The sequence below is a fragment of the Equus caballus genome, chromosome 15 (assembly GCF_041296265.1).
Source record: "Equus caballus isolate H_3958 breed thoroughbred chromosome 15, TB-T2T, whole genome shotgun sequence".
NCBI lineage: Eukaryota > Metazoa > Chordata > Mammalia > Perissodactyla > Equidae > Equus > Equus caballus.
Window position 1 is genome coordinate 104422984 of NC_091698.1, and position 27588 is coordinate 104450571.

At 51.8% G+C, this 27588-nt stretch overlaps 1 protein-coding gene across 2 annotated transcripts in view; it reads right to left on the minus strand.

Annotated features, from left to right (window-relative positions):
• Positions 1-599: 599 nt before the first annotated feature.
• Positions 600-27588, minus strand: part of TRAPPC12 (trafficking protein particle complex subunit 12) — an 88267-nt gene continuing 61278 nt past the window's right edge. For both annotated transcript variants that reach the window (XM_001502898.5, XM_005600235.4), the window contains exons 7-12: positions 20753-20825; positions 16452-16525; positions 11755-11853; positions 3477-3577; positions 2662-2749; positions 600-2430 (exon numbers count right to left, since the gene is read on the minus strand). In XM_001502898.5, coding sequence (XP_001502948.2) covers positions 2188-2430; positions 2662-2749; positions 3477-3577; positions 11755-11853; positions 16452-16525; positions 20753-20825 — 678 coding nt within the window. In that variant the 3' untranslated portion in view covers positions 600-2187. The remainder of the gene's footprint in view (positions 2431-2661; positions 2750-3476; positions 3578-11754; positions 11854-16451; positions 16526-20752; positions 20826-27588) is intronic.

The following is a 27588-nucleotide window of genomic DNA, read 5'->3' on the forward strand; positions in this document are numbered from 1 at the left end:
AGAAGCTTCCACAGGAGCACTAGAGGAGGCCAAGGGCTGTCTCAGCCAGAGCCCCGCAGTGGGGGCTGTGCAGGGTTATGCAGTGGGAGCAGCCTGGAGGGTTCCTGAATGGAAGCAAAAGGGGAGCGAGGACCACAGGTGCCCTCATCCTTCTGGAGGGTTCAAGGAAAGCTCCCAGGTGGAGCGACATTTGACTGAGCCTTGAGAGAGGCACAGCAGAGGGCTCGAGGCAGCGAGCTTGGAGAGGACGCAGGAAAGGTGGCAGCCATGCGAGAGGTGGCTTGAAGGCCGTGGACTCTGACCGCAGCTCCCAGGCTCCAGCACGGGTTCTCCTGTGAGTCTTGGAGCATCACGGGCCCCACAGGCCCCACCGGACACGCAGACGGCAGGCCCAGCTGGAGTGTCTGATGCGGCGGGTCTGGGGTGGGGCCAAGAATCTGCATTTCCCAGGCATTCAGGAGATGCCGAGCCTGCTGGCCGGGAACAACTGTGTGAGAACAACTGATGGAACAGCAGGCCCCCTGCTCTCAGGAGCTTTCCGTTTCTCAGGCTGGAATATAAACTCTTTAATGTCAGTCATTCACTCTACTCGACTCAGACAGATTTCAGGGATGCATTTAATTTTTTAAATTTTAAGATAAAGGAAAACTGTGACCTAGTTAAATTACGACTATTCCCCAGACATTACGGACATTCGGAGCAGTGTTTCCTCTTCCACCTTCAAGGACTCGCAAAAGTGCCTGAGTGAGGAGTGAGGTGGCAGGTCCGTGCCTGTGAGCAGAGGCCCCAGGTGCCTGGACGGCACGGTTCAGGGGGTTCAGTGCCCGGCCTGCCCACCTGCGGGGCATCTTCCAGGAGGCGCCAGTCATCGGGAAGGGAGGTCGGGGAGGGAGAGTGCATTCTGCGATGCAAGTATCAATTTCCTGGGGAACCTTGAGTCCTGTTTCTAATTTGCTTGGTTCTGTCTCGAGGGAACCTGTGCAGTATTATCGGCTTTTATGCACAGCTGACCTGGGACTGCTCTGAACCACTGACCTGGAAACGACAGGCCCCACGAGACGCCCCCGCGGCCTCTGCCAGGCTCCAGCTGGAGGCTGGGCCTTGTCTCACCCCGAAGCCAGATGTGAAGGAAAACCCTCAAGGTGAAGGGATTCAAATGACATCATCAGATATTTTGGCTTCTGAAACACGTTTCTTATTTTTCTTTCTTCTTGAAGAGAAAGGTTTTCAAACCTCCTTGGTATCTAGCAGTTCTTTGGTCATCTCATCTTCTCCTATTTTAATGTGTAATTTAAATTTCAACAAATGTGCTGAGACTATCTGTCAGGTAGATGCTGTGTTTGTGTTTTTACTTTATTACAAAAATGAAAATGAATAGAAGTATAGCTTCGCTTAGCTTTATGCAATAGATGTTTACATCAGAGTCTTTAAAATGAACGTTTTAGGAGAGCTAGCTATTTAAAGGACATTTGCCAAAAGATCTTTAGAAAAGTGAAGAAATTTTCAGGTACTTTAGGTTTTTTAAAAGCAGGAATGACGTTGTACACCTTACAGCAATGTCCTGACACTCAGACATGAGCAGACAGACAGCGTGGGCGCCGCTGCAGACGCACCAGCCCCCCGCCCCCATCCCCCCCGTGGGCAGGGAGCGCCCCTTTGCTCTGCCGACTCCCCTGGATGCAGCCGCCCCGCCTGCGATGCACATGACAGATTCTTTCACCGTCACCACGCTTGTCCGAGGTGTGCAGCACCGGCTGCAAAAGATTCAGATGAATAAAATGGACGTTTTTGGGGATGTGGGGATGAGGGGATGAATGGCAACCAGGTTTGGTATGGAAACCCTCTAGAACATTCAGGCATATAGTGGGGATGGTTTATATCACATTTTCCAGCTTTTCTGAGGATATTCAGAATTAATAAATGAAGCAGAGTGGCTTCCAGGAGGAAGGGAAAGGGACCCGACCCGTCACGCGGCTCTCCCGTCGGTGGCCACCGTTCTGGGGCGTTTACACGCGGCATCCACAGACGGCGGCGGAGCTGCGGGCATCCAGCGGTCTCGGCCAGGGCTCCGGTCAAGGGGACAGGCTCTCAGACACCAGTGGAAGAGGCTTTATGAGCCCGCCAGTCACACTAACATACAGCTCCAATGCGCACAGTTCACAAAGAGCCCGGGCCCCGAGGCGTGGCCTAGGCCAGCTTGAGGCACTGCGTGTTAAAGCTGTCCCCTTCTCTGCCGGCCACAGCCTCCAGCAGGCCCTGCTTCTTCTGCATGCTGCGGGACGACTCCAGCTCGTACATGGTGGTCAGGTTGAAGAGCACGCTCTCGTGCAGGTAGTGCCTGGGGTCCTGCTGCACCATGGCCTCCAGCTGCCGCAGGGAGTCCTTGAGTCTGCCCAGGTACAGCAGGCACACCGCAGCGTTGTTGTTGGCCTGGGGAGAGGGACGCACGCGCAGGACTGGGCAGACAGCCCCAGCTGCCGCTCCCGGGCCAGGCCTGGGCCCCGCGTGCCCTGGCCTGGCTCTGGGCCCCGAGTGCCCTGGCCTGGCTCTGGGCCTGGGGGCTGAGCCGGGCTGGAAACCTCCCCCAACCACCCCTGCAACGGCCTGAGGCCAGTGGCCTGGGAGAGGCACAGCGTGAGCTGAAGCTGCTGGGAAGCTTACCACTGCATTTGTTGGTTCAATCTTCAAAATTTCTGTGAAGAACTTGTGGGCTTCTGCAAAGTTATTCTGACCGAGGTGAAGGAAAGCTCTGGAATGTAAGCGACATGTAAAGTGTCAGCCGGGAAAAGTCAAGGGGCTGATGTGTACCAGCCAAACTGACAGGGCAGCCCCCCAAACCACCCAGATGGCATGGGTGCCATTTGCTCCTCGAGCATTTAATTCTGCGCAGTCTGGTGCTCATGCTGTCCAGAGGGAGCGGGCGACACTTCCCTGGACTGAACCTCATTATGCATCTGGCTAGCAAATTAAGTAGGTCTACTTTGTATTAATTTAGACATAACTGCACCTACAATGATTTCCTGCCATGAAAACGGATACCCGCTCCATCCATGCTTCCTGTCTGGGTGCGGGCTTCGCTGTAATAAACAGACACACACAGAGCCTCACGGTGCCGCACCGTTTTACTCACAGGCCAATCACAGAGCACCGAGACAGAGGACCTAAAAATGGCTGGTGCACCAGAGACAGTAAGCATCTATGCAAATTTATGTTGAAAATGGGGCATATAAGCAGTACTTTGAAAAACAAGGGGGAAAATGTTAAAATCAGATTTTATGACTAGAAGAACACGATTGCAATTCCAGACAATGCCAGGATACTTCTCGGGTCTATGATTTATTCAGCGTCAGCTCTGAGAGACAGGACAGGAGGAAGGGTGAAGGGGAGCATTTTCTCCAGCGGGCTTTAGAACTCACAGTGAGAAGTTGAAACTCTTTTGGGAAACTGGACAAAATATTCAATTTTAAAATATATACCTGTTCATTAAAACCATTATTTTACCCTGTAGTCCATCCAATTTCTGTGTTACTTTCTCCACGTCTTGAAAATACTTTTCAGCTGTTTTTATGTCTCCAATCTGCTTTGACAAAATTGTTTAGTCAGTTCAGGTAACGAATTAAAAGGAATATTAAATCTACATATATAGTTCCCTAGTATCATGTCAGGATATAAGACATTTACGGATCAGGCAGGGGCAAACCTTGGTAACCATTTCACTAACCATTACTTTTTGTAAAAAAAGAGCCACATTTAGGATATAGTGGGATGTCAACATCATATGTGAGAAACAAGTTGTTAATACACATGCCATGTTAAAAAGTCTTAAGTTTTGTTTTTTTTTAAAGATTGGCACCTGAGCTAACATCTATTGCCAATCTTCCTTTTTTTTCCTTCTTCTCCCCAAAGCCCCCCAATGCATAGTTGCATATTCTAATTGTAGGTCCTTCTGGCTCTGCTATGTGGGACGCCACCTCAGCATGGCCTGATGAGCGGTGCCATGCCTGCGCCCAGGATCTGAACCGGAGAAACCCTCGGCTGCCAAAGCAGAGCACGTGAACTTATTAAGCACTCGGCCATGGGGCTGGCCCCAAAAAAGTCTTAAGTTTTTAATTTGTACCCTTTGAAAGGAATGCTGGCATAGCATTAAGTAAAATAAAAACTGGGGCCGGCCTGGTGGCGCAGCGGTTAAGTTCCCACGTTCTGCTTTGGCAGCCCGGGGTTCGCTGGTTCAGATCCTGGGTGTGGACATGGCACCGCTTGGCAAGCCATGCTGTGGTAGGTGTCTCATATATAAAGTAGAGGAAGATGGGCACGGATGTGAGCTCAGGGCCAGTCTTCCTTGGCAAAAAGAGGAGGATTGCCAGCAGATGTTAGCTCAGGGCTAATCTTCCTCAAAATAAATAAATAAATAAAATAAAATGAATGACTAAAAAAATTACATTTTGGAATAATATGGCAGGCCCCAAATCAATTTTGTTTTTTGTGACCAGTAAAATGATAGAGTTCATCAAACTTACAAATTTCAAAGTTATATTTTGACTCAATAATAAAGAATTCTGTAAAACACCCACACCCTACTCTTCTCAGACATATCAAACAAACATAAGGAAAAACCCGCTCCGCTCCCTTAATAAAACAAAGCCGATCCACAGGGACTCCTGATGGCTTAACATCTCCTGCCCCTCCATCGCTGGAGAGCTGCAGCTTGGGGTTTTGTTCAGGGAGACTCGGGTCTCTTTCTGCCTTCAAAAGCATACGGAAGGAAATCAAAGGTCCAAGGCTTATGATGAGAAATACGTAAAAATTAAGAAGGATCCTGTTATAACAAAACCTTACACACAAGGGTGAGGTAAAAACACATGCCCACATGTTCCAGGGCTAGCCTAGAGAAACAGCAAGAACCCTACACAATACTGTCTTTGTCCACAGGATTATCCTAAGACGAGTGGATGTGTGCTGTCGCATTCGAGTAATTAGAGCTGAGCTGAGGGCACTAGTTACCTCGCCCTCTTTGGGGCAAGCATCTGTCACTTGCGAACCCAAACCCGCATGAGTTCTGCAGCCACTTGCTGGGAGACACAGGGAGTCAGGCACTGACTGCTCTGTCCCACAGGTCTTCCCAGGGAGGTGTGCACAGCTTTGGAGGCCACATTATCTCCTTCTCAAGCCAAGGGCACGCAGGCTCAGGGTCCAGCAGCAAAGATGTGGGTCCCTGAAGTTCAGGTGATCTCCAGCAATGCACCCACTGCAGGTTTCATCAGGCCCTCTTCGCATTACCCTAGGGAAATCAGGGTTCGGTGTTTGGTGACAAAAATGACGCTCTGGCTATACTGCTATTGCTGTGAGTAATAAACATCCTGTGTCTCTGGTCCAGGAATCCAGAGTCTTCTGTCAGCATCCATGAACTGGCAGCTAACGTCACAGCTTGCAAGGAGGAAAGTCTCAGGCCCTTCCCAGTTACTGACACGACCCCACAAAAAAATACCACATGAGGAGGAAGAAAAACAAAACAAAACATACAAATAAGACACACACACACGAAGAAAACAATGGATTTATCCATGCCTCCTTTCCTGGACGCACAGCTGGAGCAGTGTGAAGTATGCCAAGGCTTTTCACTTGCTAACTGCCTAGAAAGAAACTCTAGTCTGCGTGGGCTCAGTGCCACGGCTCAGCCTGACATGTGAATTTCCTGCAGTGTGTTCACGTCAACTAAAGCCCTGTTGAAGAGGACCACACTGAACACTGCTGGGTACACTGGAGATCACTATCGCTAGTAAAGATCTGTCGAGCCCTCCATATACGCAGGGTCGTGTGCCAAGTGCTTCAAACACGGCTCACAACCACCACCTGTGAAGTGGACGTTCTTACCATCTTCACGCTCTAGACGGGGAAATGAGGCTCAGAAAGGCTAGGCAGTTTTCTCAGGTTGCACAGCTCACATTTAACAGCCCGAGGCTCAAAACCAGGTCTGCCCAACTCCAGACCACGTGCTGGCCCTCTGTGCACGAGGTCTCACGGGGCTGATGTGGGGCTGGACTGAAACTACTTTTCTATTCGAAGATAATAGAGAAATCTTGGAATATTCTTTGCCACCTACTGATTTTCTTGTGATTAGAAAGTAAGTTTGCATCTTCATAATTATTAAAATGTAGTTAGGATTGAAAAATCCTACTCATTCTGTAAGAGAGGCAACTTAAAAAATTAGACAATATAAAAAGGCAATTAAAATTATTGCAGAATATCTAGTAAGTAAATAAATGACAAACCCAAACTAGTTATTTGAAGAAAACAGATAATAAGTGGATGAATTAAATCAAGAAAAAGAAAGCATAAACAAACAGAATTATAAATGTGAAAGGAGAAATAACTATAGGTAGAAAGGAAATTGAAATAATTATAAAAGAGGATTGCATTTTATAGAACTCTTTGCAAATACATGGGAAAACATGGACCAAACAGGTGATTTTCTAGGACATGCTGATTACCAAAACTGATCCCAGAAACGGAGAAAAATCTTCAAGCATATAACACGAAAGCAGATTCATAACAATAAGTTATGAAAAATGGTCATTGTCCTGCCCACAAATCCCCAGAGCTTGGCACAGGCATTTCTTAGGTGAATTATTCAAACCTTCAAGGAACAGATAATTCCAAGACAGCCAAAATTTTCTAGTGAACAGAGAAAGAAGGAAAGCGTCTAGCTTGTTTTTCTTTTTTTTGAGGAAGATTAGCCCTGAGCTAACTACTGCTAATCCTCCTCTTTTTGCTGAGGAAGACTGGCCCTGAGCTAACATCCATGCCCATCTTCCCCTACTATTTATATGTGGGATGACTGCCACAGCATGGCGTGCCAAGTGGTGCCATGTCCGCACCCAGGATCTGAACTGGTGAACCCTGGCCCGCCGAGAAGCGGTACGTGTGAACTTAACCACTGCGCCACTGGGCCAGCCCCACGTCTAACTTATTTTTATGAAAACAGATGCCAAACACTTTTGAGAAGGGCGCTCATGCGCACATGCACAACCTGAGACCAATTTCACTTATAGATGCCAAGGTCAGGGAATCTCCCCAGGGAGTGCCAACCTGTTGGTTCTGGCCTTTGGAGTAACAAATCCTAAGTGTATTTCCATGGCAGAAACCAAGAATTCTCACTACCTGTTTTCCCCTCCTTCCTGGAAAAGAGCCTCGGTGGGGCCGTGGCACCAGGTGTGAGCTCACTCCTCCCCACCTGCTGCCACAGGGAGGGCAGAGACTCCAGGCGGGGCGGCCCCCAGAGTGGCTGGACCCACAGAGCTGGACTGCGATCCGCTGTCTGGGCTCAGGCCCCAGGACCTTGGGCCCTTGGCTCTCAGTCCACCCTGCTTGGGCTCGTGTTCCTGCCACAAGAGGTAAGATTCTCAGTTCTGTCAGCTGTTCCTCCTGTGTCGCAGGTTTTGACCCTTCACCTGCTTAGGGGCCTGAAGCCACCAGAGGTCACCTCTCAGGACTGAATGTTATACGTTCTTGCAGTTGTGAGCTGTTCTTGCAGTTGTGAGCTGCTCCATGAAGAGGCCAGCAAGAACAAGCTCGCTCTGTGATGTGGCATCAGGTTACGTTAACTGCATCTGAAGACAGCACAGCACAGCAGGTCACTAGCTTATAACAAATCTGTAGTCAGCTAAAAATCCTAGTTCTTTTCATATTTACTATCAATAAACTTTAGTTATGAAAACATAGGCCTGAAATTCATACAGAAAAATCAGCTTAAATTTTTGTATATAAAAATTTTCATACTTTAAAATTTATCAGATGAGCTGATATGTTCCAAATGGTAAATCCCCCTGGTTAATATACATAAAATAATAAAAGTAACCTACTACACAGTGTCCTGGCTCCTCTTTTCTCTCTTCCTCCTTCGAGTTCTCTCTCTCCAGCATCCCCTGGGACGTCCCGGATGTACAAGTCCTAAGACTCTGATCTTGGCTCTCTGTTCTCCTCCTGACTCCCTCCCTCAGCTGCTCTTGGCAGGACCTCGGGTCCAGCGGAAGGAGGCAGGATAAGTAAATCAGGTGGCCCCCTGCAGAGGCCCCCTCCACCACGCTTCTGGACCCGACCTGCCTTCCAGGCTCCAACCCCGCATTTCCACCTGGCCCAGAGCACATCCAGTCCTGCTCCCTGCTGCCTCTGCACCCTCCAGGATAGATAGGCCACACCCTCAGGGGCAAAACTAAACGACTGAGCACCACCTTCCCCTGGGTCCGTGCTGACCAGTGTTGCCCAGCAGCTCCTCTCCCCTGCAGTGCTGAAGGCTTCCTGCCCACCCACTGCCTGGGTCCTGCTTCCGGCCAGGATGTGAAGGCCCCTGCTCTGTGGTCCAGTGGAGACCAGCCGCCGCTCTCAGTGGTATGGAGCCGCCTAGGTCGTCCTCATGCACTCGACCCTGGACTTCACGATGGCACAAGAGGCTGCCTTCCTGGCATGAGGGACAACCCCCAGACCAGCTACTCCCTTGCATTCTCTCTCAGCTTCCAAGACAGAAAAAAACACAGGCAAAAAAGCCTCTGAGGGGTGGATCTCAGTCAGCAGAAGTAAGTGTAAGAGGAGAAGTGAAGGCCTCTCTAGGTTTACAGATCTGGCTCATTCGGCCCTTCTTTAATTTAGGTTTCCAAGAAACTCCCTCAGAACAAACACTTCAATCCTGTTCAGAACAGACGTCCCTTCTGAAGCAGAAATCCCGCTCCGTCTGAGCCGTCCCTAACCGAACCTCCCCTAACCGGCCGCCCATTTGCTGGGCCGCAGGCGCTGTAAGGCGCCCCGCAGGGCGAGGGGACAAGGACTGTGGCAATGGCCCCAGCAGGCCTCAGTTTCTAAATGGACGCTGGTCCGGGTTTGTGGGTGCCTGGCAGTCAGCGGGTGCGCATGTAGATAGAAGAAATCATGCCTGTGAGCCGAAGCAGTGGTGAGCAACGCACTGACTCCTGTCTGTCTGGTACCGCGTCTGTCACGTGCTTTAACTTGCTGTGCGTCTGAGTCCGGTGTTTCCACCTGTGATGGGAACGGTGTGCAGACTGAATAGGCGACCCTTTGCTCAGTAACCAGAATTAGGTTATGAACTTCTTGGAAAAAATGAGGCAGCTTTCCAAACGTAGACTCGGTTCTGAGATACTGAACGTGTCTGTTATGAGGAGGGCTCGCACAAAGTGGGGCCACGGGGGCCCTCTGCGCACTGGCCCGTCTCTTCTTTCACAGCCAGCATCACGGTCCTGTTGCTGTGAAGCACGGGTCGTCTCCTATTTCTAGTTCACAGAATATTTTAGGAAAACCTTAAAGACTGAATTCAATGCAGAATTTGAAACACACAGCGAGGCAGTGCCAAGGTTCTATACCCAGCGGGGTGGCGTTGTCTGGAGATTTAATGCCCATTCATTCACCTCATCTCCACTCAGCTCGACCGGCCCTAGTGCTGTCGTGGTTCCTTTAGATCAGGTTCCTTCACGGTTACCAGGCTGTTAGGGCCGCCACAGCAGAACACCACACCCTGCCTTGTCCTATGTGATCCTGTAACCCATGTAATCTACCATCTCTTGTGATCCTTTCCTCTCAACTCAATGTGCTGAGACCCATGGTTGGAAACGGACAAGCCCACCCAGCAGGACAGCTCTGGGATTGGGCAGCATGGTCTGAACGTCCACAAGTTTGCATGTGGACACTCCTTTTGTTCCCTCCTACCATCCAGCTCACAGGCTCTAGAACCCCAGTGAGCTTCGGCTTCTCTCTACACGCTGAACACCGACTGCACGTGGTTAGGGGTTTCAAGGGCACTTCGGACCGGGTATGGCTTTGGCCACTGGACTTCCGGGTGTAGCCTTCCACCAGGACCTGTGGGAACGGGATGAAGTGCGCCTTGTTCCTCAAGTCCCACAGAAGGGTGAGATGTGGGGAAACCCAGTAAGTCCCATTTCCTGAGCTCTTGCTCTGTCCCACACACTGTGCAACATATTTTAATGGATTAGCTTAGTCTCTACAAAAACCCTCTACATGCTGTGATTAGAACCATTCTTCAGAGGGGGAAACTGAGGCTGAGCAAGGTTCTATAACATGAGCCAGGGCTCTGTGTCCTTCCAGCCCAGCTCCTGAGCCCTGTGCGTTCATCCCCAAAGAAGACTTGGGAAAGAAGGGAGCAGAGAGCTTATCGAGGGGCAGGGCGACCCTACTGGCATCTTCTGTCGAGCCCTGAAGGATGGGCGGGATTGGCCAGGCAGAGGGAGGAAAAGGAGCTTGAAGCAAAGAGAAAGCTAGGTTGGAAGACACAGGCTAGGGCGAAATTTGGGAGAGCCCTGAACGTGGGCTCCAGATGTGGGGTGACCTGACAGGTAAGCCATGAGGGCCTGCAGGAACTCTGCCCGACAACAACACGACAGAGCTGCACTTAGGAGGCCAACGCTGTGGTCTGGGGGGAATTGGGGGCTGAGGCTGAGGCCTGAGGCTGAGAAGACGAGGGAAACGGGGGGACGTGGCCAGCAGTGCTGCTGTATGAACACTCAGCCGCCCTGTGCCCTCTGAGGGGAGGACGCACAGATGCCAAGGCATGTCGGTCCTCAGGGGGGACATGGGCCTGGACAGGGCTGGCCCCAGGCACGCAGGGACGCTTCCCAGGACCGTTTCCGAACCTGGGTGCCCTCAGCTGCCTGCTGGAGCAGCTTTACAGAAGCTGCAGCTTGGCAGGAGCAGGTCTCGGGCCTGGGGGGTGGGCGAGGGTGCTCCTGGGGTGGGCGAGGTGCAGGGCAGGGTGGGGCTTCAGGGACCGGGCTTCACCTCAGGACAGAGCTGTCCGGCCAGCTGGGGGAGCGAGATGTGGACTGAATCCCGTGCCCCGACCATGGGGCCCTAGGACTGGCTCCTCATGTCTGTGGTCCAGAAAGAGCTGGAACTATGCGTGGATTCTAGGCGCTGTGCTGCTCCCTCCAGGAGACCCGTGCTTTAGACCCTAGCCGTGACGGCGTGAGACCTGCTCCACGGCAGGTGGGCAGACTGCCCTGCCAGGAAGGCCCTCCTTCTCCGGCCCGTGTCCTCTGACGTCCCAGGCAGGCTGCTGAACAGACCGCCCGGCCCCAGGGCACGGGCGGAGGAATGCAGAGGAGCCACGGGAGGACAGAGGACGTCATGCAGAAGCCCTCGGAGGCTGAGGCAGGAGGGGCAGAGGCCAATGAGGCTCAGCCCGCAAGATGACCATCCTGGAGGACAGCCGTGAGGAGGGGGCGCGTCACTCCCCATCACCACACATTCCAGGGAAACGCATCCCGGCTTTGGTGTCGCTCTTGGCAGATGGGCGCTGTCCCTCACTTGCTGCACTGTTGGGACCACTGCTTCAAGCTGGACTTCCTCTGTCCAGTCCACGTGGAGTCAAGTGCTCCTCCCAGCAAAATGTCAGTGAGTTACTATATTATCAGCTAAGCTGAAGTAAGAGTCTTCATGGTTTCGTCAATGCTTTTTAACAGCAACAGGACAGTTTCTAAAGTAATGTTTCCGCGTGTCACCATTGAAAATCTACGTAAATTCACATTTAATAATTGGCTTCATAATCACGTTGGAGCCAGCCAGATGCAATACTCAATACAAACCAGAACAACTGTGAAGAACCAAACCTTTCAACAGGCACAGACATCTCAATTGAGATACTTCTGTGCTAATTCTCAAATCACCAGAATTAACACTCAGTCCTGGGCCCCCCAGCAGGAGGCCCCGAAGCTCGCGAGTCAGCGCCGCACACACCTGCAGGAAGATGCGGCCGATGCCACTCAGCAGCTGCGGCTCCTGCTCGGGGTGGTACTGGATGACAGAATGGTACGCATCCACGGCCAGCACGTAGTCCTGCGGGAAGAAGCACCCAAAGAACACCTTAGAGTTAAAAAGATCACTCTCCGTTTTGCGCAGCTGGAAGAGCTGGAGCACGTGCAGACTCACGTGTGAAGAGAGGACGTGGGAACACGTGAGCGGGTAGGAGGCAGGACGCCCAGCACCAGACACTGGCCTATGGGGAGCGCCCACCAGGACCTGAGTTCTCTGCGCAACTAGTCCAGTGACGGCTTCCGGTCCCCGAGGGCTGTCTGAGGCTGGGAGTCATGCATGAGGCTGAGGGTCTTGCTTACATCTTCTAAGGAGCAATCAGTTTTTCACCTGGACTCTCTCTTGCTCCTGACAAAATTATTAAGTGAACTGGCGAATTTTGTCATCTCCAGCAACCAAATACATAAGCCAAGTTTACTAACAGCATCTCTTAAACATTTTCTATGCTAGAAACGCAGGTAAAGTCTTCAAAGGTAAATGAACAAAAAACTCACAAAACAACTTAGCTGAGAGAGTGAGCTTAAGATTCTGGGTCAGACTAACAGCAGAACTCAACTGTGACACCGGAAGTTCTTACCACTTTAGAGACATTCACATACAGACGCTGAGAAAGGCTCTGGAGCTACGGCGCCAAGTCCTCTGCCTCTCACTCACCCACTTGATTCTCCTGTGCCCTCAGTGGGGCGCCCTCCACTCTGCCCTGCAGTGACTGGGCAACGCCTGCCCTCATATGACTGACCTCCGCAGTCCCCTGCCCACTTGCCCAGCGCCACCATTGTGGGCACTCGGCTGACACTGAGTAAGGAAAGCCCTCCTGGTCCACCAGCAAGACAGGCAGAACCAGGCGCCTCTATTGGGGGTAAGAAAGCAGGTCACCCAGAAGGGACTTTTCTTTCTTTATTCTTCTACATTTTCAATCTCATCCAAACTGGAACTGGAGTTACTAGTTTGCTAATTGGGATGTTGCAAAGACAGATGACAAGTAAAATTCCAGTTCAGCAGGGAAAAAATGAGCAGCGCTCTCTAGTGTGACACCTTCAAGTGCAGCTCATTAAAGGATTTCATTAAAGGCGTGATGCACATGGGAGCCTGACAGCACCTGCCTTGTCCCTCCCCATGGCTTCTTACTGCCTGTCACCACTGCTGGTGGCAGGGCCATGCCGCATCCAGTGTTGTGTGTGCCATGCTCACACGAGTGTGCAAGTGTGAGTGTGAGTGCACGCCGAGAGGCGCCTCTCCTGGAGGAGGCAGTGGCTCCCACAGCTTGGTGGCCGGCAGAACCCTGGGGAAGCTGAGGCCCAGCTGAGGGGCGGGGCGCCCAGGGGCTGTGGGGTTAGGCCATGGCCTGAGCTCCGGGGGGGGGGGGGGGGCACCTTGGAGCACCTGTCACACTGGGAATCACCTGCTATAATTTAACACCTACCCCTAACTTTGGTTCAGAGTGAACGAAAGGGAGTTTTGATTTTATCACTCAAGTGTCACTGGGTCATGCCAGTGCATGTACCCCAAATCTTGGCCCCTGCGTCACCCACTTTACTGACGCTCCTGGCTGAGCCAGCACCGAAGAGGCCAGGGATGACCAGATGTGGAGGGCAGTGATGTGTCCACTCCTGGCTACAAGGCCACGGCAGCCTCCCTTCCAGGATGGCTTCTGCCACTGTCACTGCCTTACAACTTCCTGTCCAGTGCTCATGGTCAGGAGTCAATGTTGCTGAAGGTAATTCGATATAGAAAGGACAGATTTTAAAAAATTCAGCAATGATCCTTGATGGACAGTTATTTTACTAGAGATCTGTTAAAACAGTTCTCCCAGGAGAATACTTCTGGGCAGATCTGCAGGCATGGGAGCCACGAGAGAAAGCTAGGGGTCTGAGAGGAGGAAGGAGCATGGGGCAGCCACTTGGCCCCCATAAGATCAGCTGTGGTCACGGCCCAGGAGCTGCTGCAGCCACGGGGAGGGACTCTGGCTGGTTTCAAGGAGCCTCTCATCAAATAAGCCAGAGCAGGAGTGTGTCAGAGAGCTTCTATAAGTTGACTGCTAGTTAATGAAATTGTTTATTTACTGGCGGTGGAGGAAACCCGGCCTCTGTAAGGCAAATGGCTAAAATGAGCTCTTCAGAGAGAGCTTAACCCACTCTGCAGCTCACACAGATGTGACCTTGCAAAGAGCAGCATGGCTTGCTTACAGGGTCGAACCTACTTTAACTCCATCTTTACCCTTGTCCTGTCAGAAGCCATGCCTGCCAGGTAGCTGTGAAACTAGACTCACAACCACCTGCGACAGAAAGGCCTTATGCAGCGTGAGTTAAGCCAGAGAGAAGGTGGTTTAGTGGCACAGGGTCCTTTGAATGACAGGAGAAGCCACAGCTGGTGGCCTGTGCAGGGCGGGGAGCTGGGGGCATTCCAGGCCCAGGGCAGGCACTGAGGCAGTGAGCACCTGCATCCCTGTGGTCTGCCGGCCGGTGCCTTGGGGTTCCTGTGGGCTAAGGAGAGGATGCGACACTGAAGGAGCGGGACTGGTGAGATGCCCCAGGCTCTGTAACACACAATGGTGCCTGGTTGTATTATGCAGATATTCGGGGCTGAAGCCTATGAACAGACTTCTCATCATTAAAAAGTTAAATTAATATTTATTTCACTGTAATACAAATGTTATTCAAAATAATTAAATGGCTGATTAAATCATCATTGTTAGTCCATACACGTAATTTAATTAACATGCTACCCCACATGTGAAGACCACACTGTCGCAATGCTGGGCACACTCACTAGGTGGCAACAGAATGCACACACTTGTGGTGGCCTTGACCGGAAAATTGTCAATTCCTTTTTTTAACTCATGATAATGGAAGATCAATCTAAAATTTCAAATTAAACTGCACTCACCATACAAGTATTTTTGAGACATAATACTATGTCCTGTACTGAGTCCCAACAATGTGGGTGCAAGACTTATGCTGGGGGCCTGGTGGTATTATTACTACTACATTACGACGAAGGAAAGCATTTTTATCCCATAATTTTCTATTGTGTCTTAAAAGCGCAAATAAAAACCCACCAGTGGAACAGGGAACTTCCTTTCTGAGGAGTTTTAGCCCCATGATTAACCTAACATCAGCCCTACGAATTCACAATTTGTTCTTCGTTTCTTTGCAAGTGCAGGTGAATTTCAGGTCTGGCTGACAGTGGCCCCAGGGCTGGAGGTCAGACCGTGGGGGTTTCTGAGCAGGCCACCATTGCTTGGCGGCTGGGGAGAAAGGCCTGTTTGGAGGGGCAGAGGGGACAAGGCCCCTGCTCTGGGGGAACCACCTCCCTCCTGCCCACGCGTGTGCCCGGGGCAGGCACAGGGCTAAGGTGTGAGAGGATGAGGGACACGCTCGCTACAGGGGCAGGCTGCCATGTGGGAAATACGTTAGATGTGGATATCAGAGGAAAAAATGCTCTGGGTGAAACACAGAGCTCCTTAATCCCCTACCGTCTGCCATCTAGTGTGTTGAGAGGAGAGAGCTGTGTGAACGCTGCAGCTGGAGGACGTCAAAGACCAGCATGTGCCTTGTCTTAGAGGAGGCGCCTGGAGCTCAGGAAAGTGACAGGGTGCTGCAAGGTCACTGTGTGTACCCCAGTGTTATTTCACTACACGGGTGCACAGAAGGCAGGCCACCAGCACAGGAACTGCCTGCACACCCAGTGTGGGCTGCTCTAAAGCCACTTCAGGCCATAGGTCTTCCTGACCAAACGGGCAGGCTGCTTAGGGCTATGAGCTTACCCCTGCACCCAAGCCCTGCGCCATGCCTAGGACACGACCCTCCCACAGGGGTGGGGGGTCACTGTGCAACCCGGCTCCACGTCAGGTTAAACATGGAGCCCGCAGGCACATTTCTGCACGTGGCAAACTGCCTGTGAAAGTCGAGTTCAGGAAGGACCCTGGGCTAGCCCGTGGGGGAGTTACGCCTGGCTCACAATAGCCCAGAAGGTGATAATAGCAGCTAACTGATTCCTGCAGCAGCTTTCAGCCCCTGCAGCTGGCAACAAGGCCACCAGCTCGTGCGGTCACCCTGCCCTGGGAGAGCACTGAGCTGGGCTGGGGTGTTGCAGGTTCCCAAGAAAGGGAGAAGCTGGAGACCCTGCTGTGTAAGCTAGAGAGGGGCTGCTAGAGGGGAATGGACCAGAACAAAGGACCGTGGCCCTCAGTGCAGACTCTTGATCCATCAGCTGTCTCCTTGGGGCTGAAAGCTCTGGGTGAGGCCCTGAGAAGCAGGTCGTCAGATGCCATGAGCATCAGTCAAGTCAAACCAGGGTGAGGAAAAACACCCGTTCACACAGGGAGAACAAAGGCGACCTTTCTGAGATGGAGTTCAGAGAAAAGTGAGAGCGTGAGCGGGGGAGTGAGAGACAAGAATATGAATAATGATTTTAATTAAATCATCTAGACCTGTGTTCGAACAATTAAACTTGACAATGTAAATTCTACATTCTGTTGAAATTTCTTTTAGTAGAAATTAAAGTAAATTTAGCCCCAAGTGTGTCACTGAACCCTCTGCTTGGGTGATCCCTCCCGCTGACCATGGGGCGTTTCCTATCAGTGTCCCAGTGGTCCCCGTGCAGTTTGCAGTGACACCCACCTTCATGAGGAGCAGGCAGTTGGCCATGGAGCACATGACCCGGCCCAGGCGGGACCTCCACAGCTGGATGGAGGCTGCAATAGAGGAGAGGCCAGTGAGTGTGCGCATGAGTCGGAGGTGCACCACAGAAGTCAGTTATGGGTCACGTGAGTTCTGAGTTAGAAGAGCCCTGTCACCACAGCCAGGCCTTGCCCAGATGTCACTGCACTGCTGAGCACACAACCTCAGGCCCGTGCTCTTGGCTCTGGGAAGACAATGGCTGCAGAGGGATGCAGCAGTGAAAACAGGAGGGTAACTGCTCATAACCCACCAAGGCCATGTTCCGAAGTTAGCAACCTAATAAAATGAGCGAACCTGATGAAGATGCAGCCCTGGCCTGCAGCTGGGTCACCTAATGGTGTGAAAGTGAATCCGTGGGAGGGCCACTGCCAGGGTAGCTAGACAGCTTCTCCAGCAGACCCGGGGAGGTGCCTACCACCTGCCCGGGGGTGGCAAACCCAGCAGCTACAAGGCCTTCCCTGGCCTCCCGGCTGCAGGGCTAGTGGACAGCTCACTCCCCTGGGGGTCAGCAGGCTGTGCCATGGTTACTGCCGTCTGCTTCTCAAGGCCCCAGTTTCCTGACCTTCTAAATGGAAACACTAATGCCTATCCTCCCTACTGAACAGGCAAAAGGGCACAGAAGTGCTACCTAAAAGGTCCCAAGCACCCTCACCTGGGAGATGCGAGGGTGGTGAGGTGGACAATACAGATCAAAGCTGACTCCCTGTGGGGCGTCTGCTTTACGGTGGCATGATGTTACACATACCCCACCAGGGCATTTCCAAACTCGTCTGCAGCTGCTTTCTCCCTGGAGCATCTGCCGCCACTCACAGTGACTGGCGTGGCCCTGCCCCGTTCTCCCGTCTCTCCGTGAGGCATCAGCCACTGCTCTGCTGATGCCCAGCGTGAAGGTTCCCTAGGAGGGGCCTTGTGGAGAAGAGAGGGCTGACCAATGGCTCCCTGCCTGCCCCCTGGCTGCCCTTTATCTGTTTATATGTGGGATTCTCAGGAGTAAGGTCTGCTTTGGAGACCAAGCTGATTTTAAACCTGATATTTTGTTGATTAATGCGCTGAGGCCCAGAGAGGGCAGGGGGCTGTCCATCCTGACCCCACTTCAGTGCTCCTCTGCTCTGCTACTTCCTCCAAGAGGAACCAGCATCCAAGACTCAGAAACTCCAGGACACAGGGAGCACTACCAGATGAGGAGCAGGTGAAAGTGGAAAGGACACGGGAGCACAGCGGCATGAGGAACAGATGAGAGTGGGGAAGAGACGAGAAGCACAGGAGGATGACTAGCAGGGCAGAGAGCATAGGACACAGAGCACAGTGGGACGAGGAGCAGGTGAGAGAGCACAGGACATGGGAGCACAGTGGGATGAGGGGCAGGGGAGAGTGAGAGGACACAGGAGCACAGTGGGATGAGGAGCAGGGGAGAGTGGAGAGGACATGGAGCACAGTGAGACGAGGAAGAAGGGAGACAGCAGAGGACACGGGAGCACAGTGGGACGAGGAGCAGAGGAGTGGAGAAGACAGCAATACAGTGGGATGAGGAGCAGATGAGAGTGAGAGGACATGGGAGCACAGCGGGATGAGGAGCAGGTGAGAGTGGAGTGGACACGGGAGCACAGTGGGACGAGGAGCAGATGAGAGTGGAGAGGACACGGGAGCACAGTGGGATGAGGAGCAGGTGAGAGTGGAGTGGACACGGGAGCACAGTGGGACGAGGAGTAGATGAGAGTGGAGAGGACACGGGAGCACAGTGGGAGGAGGAGCAGGGGAGAGTGGAGAGGACACGGGAGCACAGCAGGACGAGGAGCAGTGGAGAGAGCACAGGACATGGGAGCACAGTTGGAAAAGGAGTAGGGGAGAGTAGAGAGGACATGGAGCACAGCAGAAAGAGCAGATAAGAGTGAGAGGACACGGGTGCACAGTGGGACGAGGAGCAGAGGAGAGTGGAGAGGACACGGGAGCACAGTGGGATGAGGAGCAGGCGAGAGTGGAGACGATATGGGAGCACAGCGGGATGAGGAGCAGGTGAGAGTGGAGTGGACATGGGAGCACAGCAGGACGAGGAGCAGATGAGAGTGAGAGGACACGGGAGCACAGTGGGATGAGGAGCAGGGGAGAGTGGAGAGGACACGGGAGCACAGTGGGATGAGGAGCAGGGGAGAGTGGAGAGGACACGGGAGCACAGCAGGACGAGGAGCAGTGGAGAGAGCACAGGACATGGGAGCACAGTTGGAAAAGGAGTAGGGGAGAGTAGAGAGGACATGGAGCACAGCAGAAAGAGCAGATAAGTGAGAGGACACCGGCGCACAATGGGACGAGGAGCAGATGAGAGTGAGAGGACATGGGAGCACAGTGGGATGAGGAGCAGGTGAGAGTGGAGTGGACACGGGAGCACAGCGGGATGAGGAGTAGGCGAGAGTGGAGTGGACACGGGAGCACAGCGGGATGAGGAGCAGGCGAGAGTGGAGAGGACACGGAGCACAGTGGGACGAGGAGCAGGGGAGAGTGGAGAGGACATGGAGCACAGCGGGAGGGAGAGGCAGATGTGGAGGCCATCCAGCTGAGGATGAGGGACGTGCAGGTCCTCTCGTATCTGAACGATGGTAATCGGGCGAGCCTGCCCTACACCAACCTGCCCCCTCGCTGAAACTGACCCTTCTTTGGCTGCCTGGACAACAGTATTTTGGGATAACAACCACATAGAAATTATGCTTATCTTGGAGTGCTTAAGAACAACACAAAACACTTAATCGCTAGAATTAAGAATTTAACTTACCTTTGCCTTTCAGCAATTAAAAATACATTAGCTGCTTATATTCTCTCTATAACATCATTTTTGTGAAAAGAACATTCTGAGCAATGCCTTTTCTTAATGAATGTAAACTGTGGATCGTCTCGGTGAGCTGCAGATTCATTCTGATCATCTTTCCAGACTTCTTTCTGGCTCTCCTTCTTCCCTTCGTCACCTTATAAATCTGTTCATCTGTCGTGACTCTGCTAGATTTCCAGAAACTGCTTTCTGAGATCTAATAACTATCTGCTCATTCCCACTACAGCAGGTGCCCCAGGGTGTGGAAAGTGCTGGAGAAGGGGATGTCCAAGGGTGAGTGGAAACTTCCCTCCTTCAGACTTTGCTAATTTGTCTGCACTTAATGACTGAGGAGGATGCGGGTACACATAGGCACACTTACAACTCTGGTGGTCATTTGGGGTTTTGCAAACAAAGGAATCTGTATTTCAAACAAAAATGCAGCCCAGCTCTGTTGGCCCCTGAGGGCAAATATCTCCTGCCCATGTCACTCTCCCCAGCCCCATCGTCTGGGGTGTATGGGCCGGGGCCTCCCTGTACTGAGGTCCTGCACAGCTCTCCACCTGGAGCGCTTCCCTCTCCAGGCCACCTCTTCTGCTTTTGGTACGTTAGTGTCCTCAGAGAGTGACTTTGGAGGAAGACCATGCTTTCCAGCATAATCTGTGCCAGCCAGCAGTCACCAAGAACTTGCTTTGAGTCAGGCACACGGAGGTGGAGACTGCCGAGCCCCTGGACCCAGGAGGTGACACAGAGCGGGACAGAGGCTCTGGGAACAAGGAGATGACTGGGCAACCACAGGCCTATGTGGAGAGGTGCTGCCCTAAGGAATGAGTGGGGGGGGGGCGGGGGGGCGGCCTCTCTAGGAGGCACCAACTGAGCTGGGTTTTGAAGTTCATCTCTCTAATGTTCTTAAGAAATTGCAGCCAGGATGATCTTCTCAAAATGCAAATTGGCCTGTGTCAGCCCAGGACTCAGCATAGAGACCCACAGCGTGAGCCTGGCCCCCAAGGCATGCAGTGCCCAGCTTCCTCTCCCCTCTGGCTCCTCATGGCCTCACCCTCCTTCCTGCCACAGGCTGCTGCTCTCGGGGGGCAGTCCCCAACACAGGACCATGTCGGGCGAGGCCTGGCTCCTCTCCTCCACAGCGCCCATTGGAGCGCGGGAGACCCCATGGATCTGTGGGCTTATCTGGGCAGGGTGGGTCTTCTCCACCTGACGGGGCTCCCTGTGAGCGGGTCTCATGTCTAATCTTGCTCTTCACGTATCAACAGCGCCAAGCATGGTGCTTGCTTCCCCAAAAAAGAATGAGGAAATGAACGCAAGAGAGGACGAACGCATTATTGTGTAAGAAGAAAGAGAGAATGAGACAGAGACGAAACTTCTGAGGCTGAGTCTTTTGATAAGCCTCGATAATCATTTAACCAAGGAAAGGCGGACCACTGACCTCGTCTGTTCTCCTGTGAAATGCTGCTCATGCTCCCATCTTCGGCTAAGCCTTGCTCCAAATTTGTTAGGATCTGCAGTAATTTCAAGTAAGAACACAAAGTCATAAAAAATGAATTTGCTTCTAGACTTGGTCGTAATATATTCTTGGAGAAGCAGATTTCTCTGTACAAAAAGCAATTTGTCAGGGATGTTTCACACAGACACATTTTAAACATCGCAGCTAGTAGAGATGCAGGTGATGGTGGCAGAGGGGAAGCTGACGGTGGCGTCTGGGCGTATGATGCTCATAAAGCATTCAGACATCAGACAGAGGGTAGGTGTTGCTTCTTTTTAAGAAAAGCATCAAGTACATTACACATGAGGATGATTATTAACTTCTCTGATAATACCCGTCTTATTCCTCTGGGGCAGCATGAGGTATGTGGCCTTTTTTAACATATCAAATAAATTCTGAACTGTCAGTGTACACAGTTTATATCATTTGTTAATAACTTTGGATTGCTTCTTTTGTATTTCGGTGTTCTTTGAAAGAAAAGAAGCTGTGCCACTGTAATTTGGGAAGAGAATGTATTTTTTTGAGGGGCTGCATGAGCAGGAAAAAAAGTCTTAAGTGTAAAGACTATTTGCTTAGGGAGAAAAATAAAGTATTAATTGAAAAAAGGTTATGTCGAGTTCTGTGATTACTGACTTGAGGCCACATGCTTTGGGGAAAAACCTTCTCACTCATTAGATCACCGTGCCAGTGAGCACTTCCCGAACGACGGGCCCCGAGAGGCAAGCTCACAACCCGCAGCAGCAGCTGCCTGGGCCTTCACCCACTTGGGCCCCGTCCACACAGCCAGAGCCTCACCAGCCTCCTCAGCTGCAAGTCACTGCTGCATGCAAGCTCGAGAACGGTTTGCTGGGAACACGAAGGCCTGTCCTACCGTGATGACTCAGGACACACTGGGGTTCAAAACTGTAACCGTGAAGATTATCTGGTTGGTCTAAACCAGTTTAAATGCGATTTCTAGCTAACCTGTCTTCTGATAAATAATCATAAAAACAGAAACTGACCAGGAAAGAAAGTCTTGATGGTACCATTAAATCCCCTCAGCTAGAACAGAGGGAGGACAGGAAAAAAAGAGAAGAGAGAAGCGTTACTGAAGAACAGACACAGGTGGCCTGGTGTCTTCCTGACCAGCAGGGCCCACACAAGCTCAGATGGCCGCGCACCCTGGCTTTGATGACCAAGACCAACAGAGGGGACACAGGGGAAGGCATGGGGATCTAAGAGCAAAACCAATCACAACAGAAGAGCTTGGGTGAGGGACGCACAGGGACGGCCTGGATGTCTGCACTGCCAGAGAGGGACAGCAAGGAATGGCAGAAGTGAGCATGTGACAGAAGTGAGCATGACCATGTTTAATACAACTTTCTGATCCTTGGTGTCTGTGTCTTATTTCTAGGGTACATTACTTCATGACATCAATTCATAGGTCCCGTCTGCCTCGGCAGCGCATCCCTGAGCGCCCTGAGCAGAATGCTGGCTCACTGTTAGTACTTCTATTGCTGTCTATCTAGAGACAGCTGTCTGGCTTTATAAAGTAATAGTACACTGATCTACAAAAGCTTATTTCTATGTAAAGGAAAGTGACAGAAACATTCCCAACCCAGAGCCTGAACTGCTGAGTTTGCAAACATGGTGTGGGGCATTTCTTCCCGTCTGTCTGTCCAAGACGAAACGACCGAGGTCTGAGTCCAGGTCGGACACCCATGAGCAGTCCCAAGTCTGCTGCCCAGGGCTATAAAGTCATGCTGCACCACCTGCTCAATCTGGAAGATGCTCCCAAAAGTAGAGGCACACTTTTGAACTTGCGGTAGCAGAATGACATCACCCAGGCAAAGGGGGAGACGCTGCCATTCCTCCTTTACTTGGTGTGAACCCCAGCCATCAGGGTGTCTCAGCTCCACCAAATCTAAGTAAAGGACTTCGCGGCCCAAAGAGACGGGGCACTATGGCTGAGCACGCCCAGTCTTGAGGCACGGAGACTGGTCGTGCCCCTCACTAAACCGCCAGCCCCAACGGCCTCACCCCTCTCTGTCGGCCCCGCACCCAGCATTTCTGATGCAGGAGGGCTGCTCAGCGACTGAAGAGCACACACTGCTCCTGGAGAGGCGGCGGTTAGCGCCAGTGTCCCCTGCTGGGTCCCGAGCCGTGAGGGGCAACATCGGGCTGCCAGCTGAGCGCTGGGGCAGAGGAGACCATGCTCCCCCTTGGGCTGGCTTTGCCTGACGACTCGGCCTGACGATGGTAAGCCGTCAAGGTGCAGCAGGTAATCGTAAACTGTAGGAAACGTATGACTTCTATAGTTATTTTGTAATTTTAAAAAATGGAAAAAATAGTATGTATTTTTAAGACAAAGTCCTGTGAACAGATCAGTGTTTTTAATCCTCTAGAGAAAGGCCTCAGACAAGAAGTCTTCGAGGTCTGACAGCGAATGGTGGATTCTGCAGCCAACAGGAGACTCAAAGAGGACAGCAGAGGACAAGCAAAGTGTCTTGGCAGTGATTCTTTTTCAATTAGTGTTAAAAAAGTAATAATATGCTTATGAAAAATTCAGTTGAGAAGTGTAAATGCACCTGTGCCTTCTCTCCACGGCCCTTGGCCCTATGATCCTGACACGGCTGACTCCCGTGGGTTCAATCCCTGCTCTGTGACTTCCCCCTTCTGAGGGCTCCCAGCAGGCCTCCCCTCAGGGGCTCCTTGGTCCCCCCTCTGCAGGTTCCCCGGACTCATCCCTCAGTGGCTCAGTCACCCTCCTCTGAGGGCTCCCAGCAGGCCTCCCCTCAGGGGCTCCTTCATCCTCCTCTCTGTGCTCCTGGGGCGTGTCCTCCGCTTTCTCCTTCCATTTGTGCTGCTGAGCACCGCCGTGTGCCTGCCTCACACTACGCAGACAGCCTTCATGTCATGGAGGTGTGTGAGCTGTGTGAGGTGTGCGATACGTGTGAAGTGTCTGGTGTGTGAGGGGTAAGGTGTCTAAGGTGTGTGAAGTGTGAGCTGTGTGAGGTATGAGCTGTGCAGTGTGAGGTGGATGGTGTGTGATGTATGAGGTGTGTGGTGTGTGAGGTATGAGGTATAGGGTGTGAGGTGTGTGAGGTATGAGGTGTGAGGTGTGAGGTGTGAGGTATGGGCTGTAGAGTGTGAAGTATGAGGTATAGGGTGTGAGGTGTGTGGTGTGTGAGGTATAAGTTGTGTGGTGTGAGGTATGAGGTATGGGTTGTGAGGTGTATGGTGTGTGATGTATGAGGTGTGTGGTGTGTGAGGTATGAGGTATGTGGTGTGTGAGGTATGAGGTATGTGGTGTGTGAGGTGTGAGGTGTGTGGTGTGTGAGTTGTATGAGATGTGTGGTGTGTGAGCTGTGAGGTGTGTGGTGTGTGAGGTATGAGGTGTGAGGTATGGGCTGTATAGTGTGAGGTATGAGGTGTGCGGTGTGTGAACTGTATGAGGTGTGTGGGGTGTGAGCTGTATGAGGTGTGTGTGGGGTGTGAACTGTATGAGGTGTGTAGTGTGTGAGGTATGAGGTGTGCGGTGTGTGAGCTGTACAGGGACCTCCTGGGGAGGCAACTCTCCAGCGCCAGTCGAACCTTCTGCTGGTGCAGCTTCCCCTACTCCTTGACTGCTCCCCATGAGAGGCCCAGAGTCACAACTCTGACCCACAGACATGGGGAGACAATAAATCATTGCTGCTCTAAGCCACAGAGTTTGGAGTGGCTGGTTATGCAGCCACAGATGACTAACACGCAGGTGTCAGTCAAAGTTAGCAGCACTTACTGAAGGCTCCCTGTGAGGAGCCAGTGTGCCAAGGCTGGCATACCGAGATGCCTTGGCGTTTAGTGTTAACTTGGACATTTCGAAATGGGTTTCTCACTGGGAATCTTAGCACGAGCTCCTCTCTGAAAGCAGCTGCAATACTGAAATAACAGTGGTTTTGAAAGAGTGAAGAGGCTGCTCGGAGATGAATGGGGAGGAGTCAGGAGGGAAACAAAAGTAATGGCTATGGGGCTGGGAGAGGATTCTGGACTCGGGCTGTTCCGAGCCAGTGGGCGGGTGTGACCGGAGAGGCGAGGCTGCCTCTCAGCCCCCACCGTGGGGACGGGGTGCATCCTGGACTGGTTCTGAGACAGGCAGTCTCAGTCCCGCGGTGCAGACAAGCACCAACACCTGCACAGCGGGGAGGGAAGGGAGAGTATTCAAGAGCCAAGCGTGGTTGTGCTTTGTCCAAAGAAAACTATATGCCCTGTCAAACATCCCATCTGTCTGATTCCACACGTAACCAACACCACTTCATCTCAAACAGTACTTAAAAAGACAATTTATAACCTATTCACATTTAGACATGCCAAAATCCATGTTCTGAATCCTCTGCAGCTATCTCAGGAGGAGGTGGGAGAGCTCTAACCGAATACCTGACGCTTTTGCTAGCTCAGTTACAAACATTTTTGCGTTCCTGGCAAACTTCAGTAGGCCACAAGGAATACATGTACACCTGCCTCCAGAAATCCTACAAGTTCATGGACATTGGTGCATGCACATGACCTTGGAATCTGGCATTTTAAACTTCAGGTTCTGATTTGTATGCCTGGGGTGTGAGCCCAGCCCTGACCTCTGACGAGCTCCAGGTGACATGAGTGCTGATGTCTGGAGACGATGGTTTGCAGGAGAGCTCTAGCAGAAGGAGCCTCGTGCCTGTCCCTTTGGTGAGCTGCTACAGCTTGTCGGTGGGGTGGGCTTGGGTAGGTTTAGGGAATGGGTTTTACGTACGAGGCATCAGTGTACAGACCACAGGGCGCTGGCCCCAATTCAAGGACCCGAGGACTCACTAATGACCTACTTGAGTCCAGACTAAGGGGAGAACAGGTCTGCCTAGAGGGGCTTAGACGTGTCTGGAAAGTCCTGGGACATTCCCATCCCAACCACAGTCTTTTAGTGGACCTTTTGCAAAAGAGGCTGTCCAAAGTGAAGAGGTTTCTGGAGCTGCTCCCAGCCACTTAGAGAAGGTTAAACACTCCCACAGACCAGGTACTCCCTGTGCCTAGTCGCCTGTCTGCATCCCTGATCTAACCTGCATGGCAGCCCAGAGGCAGTTGGCAACACGCCCCAGCACAGGTGGGGAGCTTGAGGCTTCCACAGGCCGGTCACTGTGCCAGGAAGTGTCAGAATGGGAGACGGAAATTTTGTCTGCCTGACTCCAAAGCGCCTCCCAACCACTGCCTGAGGAGAGACTGTGCTTTGGGACTTCACACCTAGAAAAAACGCTCTTTCCACCAGATCACAGAGTAAGAGAATATACACTGCCAAGCTAAGCGAAGCCGGCAGAATTCCAGATGTCCTTATTCCATCGAGGGCCCACTTTTTGCTGGGCTCTCAGGCACACATCGAGGCTGGATTGTTTGCTAACTTCTGTGACCTTGTGGTTCACCGTTGGTGCATCAGATTTTATACTGGGTTGGAGCTGTAAAGGGGCACGGCTGACAATCCCAAGTCCACGTCCTGAGATTTGCACGATGCAATCTAGAGTTTCTAAAGGTGTGAATTACCACTGTGAGCTGAGTCAACATACAAATCTTCTTGCAAACGATGATGACAGGATGCTTGGTGGGCTCCTACTGTGCACTCTGAGCACGCACAGACCCAGGAGAGTGAGCCTCTCCCACCCTGATCCCTGATGATGGGGACACTTCTGTCGTCTCCTCCCGCTGTACACTCTGAGCATGCAGAGGCCCAGGAGCATGAGCATCTGTGGCAAAGGGTAGAGATGTCACCCCAACCAAGGAAGCAAGAGCCATCCTTAATCTTTCAATTACCTCTCTCCACTTGCCAATCACTCGCATCTTATCTGGTTAGGCCACAGTCAACTTGCTCTCTGCTGGAGCAGCAGGAGAGCAGGGCAGCTGAACCGCCTGGGTCAGGCAAGGCCTGGCAGTGGCCGCTGTTAGCATGCTGATGGCCAGCCTACCTGAGTGTTTCCCTGAGCAGCTGGCCAGTGAGAGGGCTAACAAGGGCTGTTCTCTCTCCTATTTTTAACTTTGTTTACGAGTGAAATAGAGTAAGTGTTTGAAATCCTTTTTAGAAAAATATTAACCCTTCCTGGAAACAAAGCTCTCATCACTGCCTTATTAGCAATCATTGATAGAGAACAAACCATATCGACATTGTTGAATATATTTCTTTTCCAGAGCACACTAAAATTACCCTCTGGCTCCTTCAGGTGCAGGGGTCTCTAAAGAAGCACTTCTTTACCTGGTACCCGCAGCCAGGCTACCCTGGGGCAGGTGAGACTACCGAAATTAAATTATAGGGTGGGACAGAGCTGAACTGAAGCCCACGCTGGGCATGTCCATATCAGCGAGGACCCAAACCTCAAGCTAATTTGCCATCATGATTTACAGATTCTTATCTGTTTATGCAAATGACTTTCAGAAATTAGTTCACTTGGCTCTTTCCCACCTGGTCTCCAAAGCTCTCTTGGGACCTGGAGGTGGAGACAGCCTGCAGAGAAGCCAGAGCAGCAGGGACCAGAGGACAGATGCATCTGCTCCCTGGTGTCAGGGTCATAGTTTTCCCAAGCCACAGCAGCGTGGGAAATTTATTTTAAACTGTAGTATTTTTTACTCTTCATTGATACAATTACATGTGAACCAAACATTTGCTATTTCACTACAAGGTTCTTACTTGTCCCCCACTAAGTCAAAGATAACCGAGAAACCAGTAGCCGGGACCACTTCGTAAAGATCGTGAGTGATGCCCTGCTAAGACTGGGCCCCATGTAGAAATTCCCAACATCATTCTA